The sequence below is a fragment of the Polyodon spathula genome, unplaced genomic scaffold, assembly GCF_017654505.1.
Source record: "Polyodon spathula isolate WHYD16114869_AA unplaced genomic scaffold, ASM1765450v1 scaffolds_802, whole genome shotgun sequence".
Lineage (NCBI taxonomy): Eukaryota > Metazoa > Chordata > Actinopteri > Acipenseriformes > Polyodontidae > Polyodon > Polyodon spathula.
In genome coordinates this window covers 1-11,351 of record NW_024472289.1, presented here as the reverse complement: position 1 = coordinate 11,351, position 11,351 = coordinate 1, and the positions used below count along the sequence as shown (strand labels likewise).

The 11,351-nt window shown below is 44.2% G+C and overlaps 1 protein-coding gene across 1 annotated transcript; it reads right to left on the bottom strand.

The window, feature by feature from the left end:
• Nucleotides 1-1,773: 1,773 nt before the first annotated feature.
• On the bottom strand, nucleotides 1,774-11,346 carry LOC121308906 (nck-associated protein 1-like; the record flags this gene model as incomplete). Its single annotated transcript, XM_041241625.1, has 15 exons — nucleotides 1,774-2,477; nucleotides 3,013-3,102; nucleotides 3,268-3,377; nucleotides 4,175-4,291; nucleotides 4,550-4,643; nucleotides 5,338-5,418; nucleotides 6,543-6,625; nucleotides 6,867-6,960; nucleotides 7,437-7,534; nucleotides 7,991-8,121; nucleotides 8,222-8,440; nucleotides 9,022-9,153; nucleotides 10,179-10,318; nucleotides 10,751-10,870; nucleotides 11,284-11,346. Coding segments are annotated over 15 exons (1,689 nt in total), but the record flags the coding sequence as incomplete, so codon positions are not given.
• Between the last annotated feature and the right edge of the window lie 5 nt (nucleotides 11,347-11,351).

Below are 11,351 nucleotides of genomic sequence, written 5' to 3'. Positions count from 1 at the left end.
TTTTTTGGTGTTTCAGCCTGCCTGATGGTAACTGGAATAGAGTTCCACAAACGAGGAGCACAACAGCAAAAAGCTGTGGCTCCAGTTGATTTAAGATGATTTTTTGGAAAAACTAAAAGTTAATTTCGAGTGCATTTTCTGATCTCAAAGAACAAATAGGAATATACAGTAGTTATAGGAGACAGGATGTCCCTGATGCACAAAGGTTATTACGGCAACTTTAAAATCAATTCAGTAGCTCCCTGGTAACCAATGTAAGGACCTGAAGTAGAGCTATTAATGGAGTAATATGTTGAGAATGATGGGTATGGGAAAGCAGTCAGGCAGCCCATGACTGGAGCCATATTTAACAGTGCATTATATAAATATTGTATTTAAATACAAGTAAGTGGTTATTGGAGAGCTACTCACACATCAGAAACTGTATTCCATTTTCTCCTGCTCATGGAAAGCATGATCAGCGGGGAGGAGCCCAGTCCTTCTCTGTCCTTCGCTGGGGAGTTCATCATCGTTCTGTCTCCTTGCTCAGAGCTCAGCCTGGTTTTCAGCACCAGAGATCTGTCCTACACAGCATGGGCAACCTGATTCCTAATTTAGATACTGCTTTTTTAAAATTTTTTAATGCAGGCAGCTCGCATTCCTTTCTTTTTCTTCTTTTTCAAATTGTTGATTCTGAGATTCACTCTTTCCACCTTGATGGTACTTTTGTGCTTCAGTCCACTCTCCTAAAAACTGTTACGTGCAGCAGGTTCTTATATTGGTCTCTCTCTCTCTCTCTCTCTCTTTCTCTCTCTCTCACACTCTCTCTCTTCCCCCTGGTCCTGTGCAGGGCTGGCAGCACTGCTGCGCTCCCCAGATCTCCTCTCGCTGCTTCTCTGACCTCACGTGCACACTGGGAGGGACTGATGCAACGTTTGTTTTAGTCTGTTGATTTATCACTAATCAACAGACCAGCAGACATGAGAAGATTTAATAACTGGGTATCGATTGATACCTTTAAGATGCTATGCAGGTTTTTCTTTTTTTGCATAACTGTATATACACACAAGAATTTGGTAGCTTTCAGAGAACTTTGGTTTTCTAAAAAAAAAGTTTACATTTCCGAAAAGGGAATCTTGTTACAAAACGAATATTCTGATTTAGTTTTGTGGGCACTTCCGCTACACAGTAAATGATTGGCTATGCTAATGAACAGAGTGGTTTAAGCTCTATAAATTAGCACACAAACAGAGTTATTTATTTGAGGATTCTTGCTTGTAATGCAGCAGCAGAGCATTCCGTTTTCATCCCAGAAATGCACAGCAAGCAGCTCTACAGGCAGACAAGCAAGCGGCCAGTAACTGTGCTTGGAACAGATTACTGTTTAGAAATTCAGGCCCAGTGATAATCAAGGACAGCTCTCCACTGGGTAGTGAGGTAAGCGAGGCTCTGCTAATTGAAGCATTTGTTCTGCGTGGGGCCCGTGGGAGCAGCACACCTTCCCTGTGTCACTGTGCCTGTGTGCCTCGTCTATGTGCTTAGGGACCCTGCTGCTATTTCAATCCGTGCTGAAATAAATTTGTACCCTTGTTTCCAGCCCTGATGCAGGTTAGAGCCTGGCTTGTTCCACCCACCATCCCAATGAAGCACACCTGCATCTCTGATCAGTTATTATTATTTCCAGGAAGGCTGTATCCTGGCAACCGTTAACCCCTGAATCCCCAGCATGGAAACCCACTGAAGCAGAAAAGAAAAAGATAAAATAAAAAAAAGTGAAAATACATATTCACAAAATTAATAACACCAGTTTATTATTGATTAAACATCTTTAGAATATATTACAGTGCATGCTTTCAGGCCAGCTGTATCTTAACTGCTGATGTATTTTTATTAATTATTATTATTATTATTATTATTATTATTATTTTAATTGTTAGCATTGAGCAAAGAGATTGGCAGTTTATAAGCTACAATTAGACCTGTGAGAGTACTATATATGCATATAACATTTATATATTGCTGCTAAAATCCACTATCCTTCAAAGTGTTATTGTTTACTTTGGATTCCGATGGGATTATTACACACTGCAGTGCCACCAAGTGGCCGCACATGGTAGGTACCCTGGGATTTCTTTGAAAGATTCCTAACATTAAACAAGCTTCAGTGAGCTCGGGACGCTAAACCCTCATTGCAAAGCAGTTTAAACATTGGCAGGTTTTACTCTACATTGAATGAGTTACACCTGAGCTCAATTGGAGCAGAGACCCCAGGCTCAGGCAGGGCGCACTGAGCTCGCAGGGCAGTCTGCTCACTGGGGTCAGGGCTGGTAGCAGGAAGCTTCTGTCCTGACCAGGGCCTCTAGAGACTGTGGGCGCTGTCTTCACCCCAGCGTGATCGGGAAGGCCTGGTAAACGTCTCGGTACGAGTTGCGCAGCAGCACGTAGGGAAAGCAGCTCTCCAGCATGTCCTGAGTGAGGAAGGGGGACTCCTCCACAATCTGGAGAGCAAACACAGCATTAGTGCTGTCACTGACTGGCCCTGTGATCTGGAGAGCATGCACAGCATTAGTGCTGTCGCTGACTGGCCTTGTGATCTGGAGAGCAAACACAGCATTAGTGCTGTCACTGACTGGCCTTGTGATCTGGAGAGCAAACACAGCATTAGTGCTGATCACTGACTGGCCCTGTGATCTGGAGAGCATGCACAGCATTAGTGTTGATCACTGACTGGCCCTGTGATCTGGAGAGCATGCACAGCATTAGTGCTGATCACTGACTGGCCCTGTGATCTGGAGAGCATGCACAGCATTAGTGCTGATCACTGACTGGCCCTGTGTCAACCTGTACAGCGCATTGCTTTAAATGACTTATTTTATCTGGTAAAATAAATGACACATTTTTGTTTTAAAGAGTATTGTAGCTTGAATTATCCTGCCCCCCAGAGCTATCGTTTTAACTGTCCCGTGATTGAAAATGAAAATAAATAACTTTGGTGTACGGCAGGCAGGCAGATAGACAGGTGGATGGACTCACCAGGTGCAGCAGCAGGTAAATGGAGTCTCTGTTTTTGCTCTCAAGTCCCTCCACGTTCTGGCCAAGCTGCAGCAGAGTGGATGAGGCAATCTGGAGAGAATCAGTTTGTAAAACTCAGCACTGGGAGAGTCAGGACCTTCATCTCAAGCCTGTTTGTAAATCCCAGATATCTTTGCAATTGCTGTCACCTCACCCCTCTCGTTCTAGTTCCTATACCCTCTCCACACTCACTCCCCTCCCAGCTTCCTCACTCACCAGAAGGAACTCTTTGAGTTGCTCCTCGATGTTCTTGTTCAGGGTGGTGAGCATTGCTGCAGCCAGCTGGTTGACGGCCACAGCTATGCAGTGGATGTTGTTGGTGTGTCCTGTGGGGGACAGCTGGCGTGAGACGACAGGCTACAGCACCTGCATTGCACCTCAGTGGAGCACAGACGTCTTGTGGATTTTCATTTTGTTCTGCAGCTAACTAAACACCAGCCTGTAACATCATGTAGTGCTGTGAGGTCGACACACGTTTCAGTTACTGCGGTAGTTGAGTGACCACCAGAGTCCAGATGCAAGCTCATTTCAGGAGTGGAAAATTTCACAGATAACATTCGTCAACGTTGATGTGACTCGCTCTGAGTGATGTTAAGTGGTTCCAGGAAATAATACAATGTATATTCATTATGTCTGGCAAGGGACTGTTTCTGCTTGCAGTGAGAGAGAGCTTCATTACAGTCTGCTGTAACTCAAACCCAATTGCTGTGGGAACTAGTTTGAGATTTTTGGCACAGTTTGAAAATGGTAAATGCAGACATGGCTAAAGGACTCGGAGGGTTCATTTTTGAAATTTTGAGATAACCAGACTGATGCTACAATCCCCAGTTTGAAAAACCAAAACTAAACTTACTGTAATCACATTTTTTTAGATCTATTTGAGGATGCGTTTAAATACAATCGCTTTAGAGTCGGGATCAACAGTAAAAATAAACTAATACAAGAGACATGGTCAGCTGTGCATATTTGCTTGTATTAGCGTCAACTGTACGTATTAACTTTTTTATGAACCAAGACACACACTCCTAGCAGTGGATCTTGGAGGTCCTGCACTGTTCCCTGTATTAATGCACCCTGCTTTACTCTGCAGCGGCACACATGGAAATTGTGGTTGCAGGCTTACCTCCAAACTGCCGGCTGTAGACGGAGCCGGGATCGAATGCCAGGACGGGCAGGGACACGGCGATGTACACCAGCAGCAGGCAGGCCAGCTTGTATTCCTCGTCCGCCGAGGAGTTCTCTACAGGAGGGCACAGGAGCGCAGGTGAGTGCAGCACACAGCAGGGAGGGCTGCAATACACACTGACACACTGTCAGAGTGCATATTGAAGCCGCTTACTGCAGAGACCCACAGGAACAGGTGTGTTATTCAGTCGCATTCATCCTACTGTGGAATTTGACTGTTTGATTGTTATTTATCATTGCTGTAGGCATTGTTTTTCCCCATGAAGGAGCATGTCACTAGTTGTATAAAATGGCCAGAGGAGCTGTTTCTTACGTGTGCGCATGTTGTTGAGCGCTGACACCAGTGCAGGGTCGATTTCACATGGGATGCCGGCCGCAGAGGCTAGCTCAAACACGCTCAGAGTCACCTGCAGGAGAGAGAGGAGCCATGCACTGGTCAATACAGAGTCCGAAACATACATCCTGGTCAGTACAGAATCCCAAACACACACCCTGGTCAATACAGAGTCCCAAACACACACACTGGTCAATACAGAGTCCCAAACACACACACACTGGTCAGTACAGAATCACAAATACACACACTGGTCAATACAGAATCACAAACACACACACTGGTCAGTACAGAATCACAAACACACCCGTAGTCAATGCAGAATTGCAAACACACACACCAGTCAGTATCTCCGTTTTCTGCAGGGCTGAGTAACGTGCACGCTGGTCAATACAAGACACTTGAGGATGGGAGTTGTGTTAATGTTGATTGGACAAGGCTGTTGTATTTCATGGGCTTTATTTTCAGTTGTGTTGAAGGGTATTGGGAAGAAGTCAGCAGGAAAGGCTAAGAGGTGAACTTGTAAGACGTGTTGCATTGTGGTCCAGGCCCCTTGAAGCTTCACTCTGAAGTGCGTCAGTCAGTCACGCAGAGGTTAAATAAACCTTTGAGACCACAGGATGTGGTGCAACCTCACAGTGAAGCCCGAAGCAACGGAACAAGGCTCTGCAGTGGAAGCTGTAGAAACGATATATGAATAACATGAAGCAGCCCAGATTAATGGCTATCCACCCAGCCAGCAGGAAGAGACAAGCTAGCGACAGTACCTTGATGTCCGTGTCTGGTGTGATGAAATCCCGCAGGCACTCGATGGGTCCCGCGAGGTAGGGGCAGTGTTTGTGTAACACCTAGAAGCAGGAACAGAGTGTGCAGATTAGTGTGTGCACTAGGGAGCTTTCAGGCAGGTCACCTCCTAGTCAGGAACTGCACACCATTTGCACATGATTGATTTTGAGTCATGCCAGCAACCCGCTGTTTCTATAGGGCACTTGTCTCTGCAGCTATGGGACTGAGCTGCTACACTGTTCAGCTTGTGGGGGCGTGTCCTCCTATGGCTGGCAGTTTGATTGACTGAATAGCCCCTGAATAATGCAGGAACCCGGAATTAACTACTACCTAAATACACCCACCCCTCTTTATATCTGTCCTCGCTATACTGCGGATTCGGGTATATCACGGTCCTGGAGTTGGCTCCCCATTTTTACAGTATTAACTGCGCAAAATTGGCTGCAATATACATAGGCAAATTCACTTAGAATTGCTGTTCATTTTGTTTCGTACTTTCACATCACAAATGAAAATACCCAAAAACAAAGCATTAATATCGTACTGTTATCATACAGACACACACATTGCACAATAACACAAAGCTAATTAAGTATCTACTTGATGAAGTGGTTTTTATTTTTGCCAACGAGGTGTTCACTGGTGGCAGCAATGCACTAGCAAAAGTCACAGAGCAGTGACGTAAGCTCCCTAGCAACAAGCCTCCTGTGTTGAGAATGGATTCTTTCAATGCAGCAGGTTTGTGCATTTGAGAAAGGAGAGGAGGACTTGTGAAAAGAATTGGAGACTTAAGTCGATGAGAAGCAATTGCCCTCCGCTGTACGAATTAAAACAGCATGCTGCTTTTTATACGAAAAATGAGAAAAAGCAGGTAGCGTAGAGGATTTATACTGGACCCTGACGCCCCTGATAAAACAAGCGAGTGGTTATACAGTACTTGTTACTAACCTGTTTGTTTTTCTATGTGTCTCGATACATAGCGGATTTATATTGGACCCCAACACGCGCTGTGTATCAAGTGGGTGGTGTAATTCATTTCTAATGTGCCCCCCTTTTGAAAAAGTAATGCAAATGACAACTAGTGGTCAAGATCTGCCATTTTCTTGCTTTATTCTCATGCTTCCTAGAGCAGGGTGCAGGGGTGAGAGAGTTGGTCTGGTCGACAGTCATCTCTTGCGATACTCACGTCTCGGAGTGTGTCCTGGGTCATTGCGCGGAAGGAAAGGATGACCCCGATGATGGTCATCCTCTTCAGAACGTTCTCACAAGCTGAGGAGGAAGTGTAGCCTGGTCAGCGGTGATACAAGCCTGTGTTATAACGCATCTGCAGTGTATTATATGTAACACACCTCCAGTGTAATTATAGTGCATACAGCTTTTTAATGTTGTATCAAATGAGAGCTGTGAACTGAAGTGTTTAGCAGTGCAACAGTGTGAAACTGTCAACCGTTTAAAAATATTCTACATTTTTTCATATCTGCCCCCCCCCCCCCCTCCGTCCTTTACGTACCGGGCAGTCTCTTACGAAGGGCAACCATCTCCTCTGGTCTGTCGAATTTGGATCTCATCTGCACTAAAACGTCCATGTTCTCGATTATGAGTTTCTGAAATTTATATTTTAAAAAGGAGGGATTTGAGCAGCGAACATGATATAGCCATTCTTTTTTTTTTTTTTTTTTTTGCTCTGTTTAATACCGTCAGAAGAATGTATTATTGTTCATAGTGAACAAAATGCAACTTGTGTGCCAGTGGAATTGATGTGAATCCAGAGAAGCAGTAAAGAATCCAGTGATCCCTGAGAAATTATTATTATCATTATTTAGCAGACGCTTTTATCCAAAGCGACTTAGAGACTAGGGGGTGAACTATGCATCACAACTGCTGCTGCAGAGTCACTTGCAATAAGACCTCATTTGTTTTACGTCTCATGCGAAGGACGGAGCACAAGGAGGTGAAGTGACTTGCTCAAGGTCACACATAGTGAGTCAGTGGCTGAGCTGGGCTCCTTTCTTTAACCACTGGACCAGCAAGCCTCCTGGGGAGATCCCTGAGAGACCCCGGAGCACTTCAGGCACCATACCTTGAGCTCACTGACTTGGGAGGTGATGTGCCACATGAGATTTTCACCCAGAAACTTCATCCCATAGGGACCTATCAGTTCTGACAGAGCCTGCAGTTCTGAAGGGAAAGAAAGAAAAAAGAAATTAAATTTACTTTATCTCATGAGATTACATCCACCCCAAACTGCACGCTCTCCGCACATCACTTTTAAACTTAATTAAGTACCGGTAACTAAAACTAGAACGTCTGTTTCTGCAGATTTCAGTGTGTAGCCATTCTTCTGTATTGAAACAATGTCCATCAGGGATGGAAATAAAGATCCTATTGGATAGCAGTTTCACCCATTCCAGGTTTTAACATGTGCTTGACTAGCTCCGGTGTCTAGGTATCTAGCTGAGGTGTGTCTTATTATTAAACTCATAGTAAAAACCAGGAATGGATCACACTGCTATGCAGTGGGTGGTCTCATTTCCACCCCGGTCGTTGCTGGTGCAGCTATGTTAAGTTCACCTGTTGCGTGCAGCACACTAGATATTTAGTTAGTGTTCAGTAGCTCCTCGCCCACGCACTCACCACAGATGTCGGAGTACTCCTGTGCGCTGAAGCTCTGCTCGTTCTCGCTCGGCTGGCTCATGAACGCTCTCATGGTGGGGGAGTGGGTGATCGTGCCGTTGCTTGCCTGCCTCAGCAGCCCCTCCAGGTACCTGGGAACCGAGGGCAGCTTGTCAGCGTGACCATAGCCAGACACACACACTGTCATGTGGGCTACAGTGCGCAGTGCTTCCAGTTAGTGCTGAGTGTTACCAGTTTGTGTAGAGGGTGGTGATGGTCTGTTCCCCCAGACTGTCCAGTGGCTGGGTCTGCTGCAGCAACACGTTTTTGACCAGGCGTGTCACGTCTATGTTGATGTAGCTGGAGAGTGTGTGCAGAGACTCCACGTAGGCGCGGATGCTCGCCAGCAGCTCAGAGGGGCGGCTGATCTCCTGCGTGGTCTGGTTGTAGTTCACCATGCCCACGATGGTCCTGCAAACACCGGGAACAAGACAGTCAGGCTCCAAAACCATCAGTGTGGGAATGCACAGGGCAGCCAAGCACAGAGTAGAGTACAACTACTGCGAAATACATGGGGAACTCAGTGCTAAATACATGGGGAACTGCTAAAGATGCTAATGCATTGCTTTTGCACGTGTTTGTAATAGGTAGAGGGTTAAGCCTGTTGTATAAATATTTTAGTTAGATTTTCAATCAGACTGGCTCAATAACATCACACTGCACAGCTATGGACAGGCGTTTTGCATCGTCTACAATTTTAGAATAATTTAAAAAAATATCTATATATGTATTAACATCATTTAGAGCTTTTATTTAACAGCATGTAATCAAATAAAGAACAAAATCACAAAAAAAAGATGTCTACCGGAAACCATAATAATACTACAGTATTTAATGTTAGATTTCAGAATATCAAAATGTTTCTGTATATGTTAATGTAACGTTATTCAGCAATGAGTTAATTCCAAAGGGTGATGCAAAACTTTGAGCCAGAGCTGTGCTTTCAAGCCCACGTGTTTTTCCTGTCATTCCTGAAGGTCTGATCATGTTACTTGGAGAGTCGAGTTTCCAGTTGTGTGAGCAGGAACTCTGCAGGGATTACGACGTGCTCCCACACAGTGAAATGAGAAGAGTAGTTAAACGTGAAGCACAGCTCTGTCAGGGCCAGGTGCAGCTTATCCATGCTGGAGGGGAGAGTGAGAGAGAGAGAGAGAGAGAGAGAGAGAGAGAGAGAGAGGGCATGAGAATCGATGAAATTGAGAAAAATGAGAATCGATGAAATCGATTTTAAATCAACAAGTGGGTGTGAATTTCGTGAGCGGATTCAATAGATGTGTTTATTTGTTTTCCTTGTGGTGGCGGTTCTATCCGGAGAGCATCGTAACAACATGTATTAAAATCGCATTGCTTGAAATTTGATAAACAATATCTCTCGAAATAGTGCAACTCCTCTTGTGGTTGAGTTTATATTTATTTAATAATTCTTCCTGCTTCACACAGTCCAGCCCCAATCAGACAGATACAGCCAATCAGCGAGCTGTATCGGTCTGATTGACGGAAGCGATCCTCACAGGATGTAGTTCCCGGCCCTGGACAGGTGTGCTCTTTTGGTAACTAGTTAGCAAAACAATGCAATTCCTTTAGCGACAGTTCACGCAATTCACACACACTTTACAGGTTCAATTAAATTAATTCATTTGCTATTTAAGAGAGGAGAGTTGAAAAACCTGGCCTATCATAAAGTGTCCTTGGCTGCGGGTCAGTTGGCAACCCTATCTAATATTGTAACCAAATCCATGCAGATAAACACATTACAAATAACCTAGAAAGCTTGCAGGTGAAAAACGCCCTGTCCGTAAAGGGTTAACATGAGTTAATTTAACGTGTTATAAAAGTCAGGGACTGCCTCAGCGAGCAGGCTGGGAACTGCATAGCCGTAAAGAGTCATTCCAGGTTTTGCCTCGTGCAAATTGAACTGATCAGTTGCTTAATTAGACCTTTTTAATTGTTCTAACAGTTGCAAAGTTCATTTATAAACTATTGTAGCTAAATTGAAAACTGCAAAAAGGTCTAATTAAGCAAATTATCAGTTCAGTCAAGGGTCTAGTTACGTAATTGAGAGTTCAGTTGGACAGAACCAGCAGACACAGTGGGTTCCCCAGGAGCAGGATTGGGAAACCCTGTGCTACAGGGTGAAATTGCAGCTGACTTGGTGACGACGGCTCTGTCCTTCCTCTCACTCTCCGCCCCGGGCTTCTCGTGCTGCAGCTCGCCCCTCTTGGCTGCCTGTTTCTTCTGCTGCTTGTTCCGAGCCTTGCTGATGGTCTGGGCACAGTGCTTAGGCAGCAGCTAGGAGGAGGGGCAGAATGAAAGCATTACTATACACTACTGCCAGTACCCCCTCCCTATGAGAAGGCAACTCCCTTTATTTATTAGTATATATATTATAATATTCATGAGTTTACTAAAGTGCAAGTACAAGAAATTGTGTTTTTTTTTTCTTTCCTAAGCCCAACAAATATGCACTTCACTGAACTGCTGCCTCATCTGCATTTTTTAACAGGGCTGATGTTTTGTGCGCGTTCCCTTATCCCATTCTGCCACCTTGTGGCCGCATGTTTATATTTTATTTTAGTTTATCGATTTGATTTTTTTTTTTTTGTCTCTTGTGATTTACAAAGCTTTTTTCTCCACTGCAAAGCATTGCACAGATTATTTTAAAATATATATACGAATGTCTCCTGGATGCTTTAAATTCGTGGGGGGCCTTGACAGCTGTACCTTGTCACTGAGGTTCCGCTGCTCTGCACAGATATCCATGGCGATGGTGGTGGTCTGCCTGGCGATCTCCTCCAGGAAGCTGATGCAGAAATGAAGGCTCTTCTTCTCCAGGAGAGGGAGCTGTAGAGTAAGAGAGAGAAGCACACACACTCACACACACACACACCTGTGTTATATATATCTCCTGTATAGGTGTTTTATGTGAAATGTTATTGGTTAAACACAATTTTTAAAAACAAATCCCTTTTATTATAAATATATATATTATATATATATATATATATATATATATATATATATATATATATATATATATATATATATATATATATATATATATATAGTGTATATATATCTTTGTTTCTTGAAATCAATAGAACTGAACTTGAAGGTGTCAATTATAACCACCTGCTGCAAGTAGTACGGCTCGTTTTCCTTTCGGATACACTGGAGCGCACAGAAGGCTAAACGAGACACGTGAAGATTTGCATTTGTGCTCAATTGTTTTCTGCTCTGCGCTGCCCTCTACTGACCTCTTCAGGGCACATGTTGTGTGTGCATTTGCTGAAGTGGGAGCAGAGCAGAGGGAAGGAGATCAGGT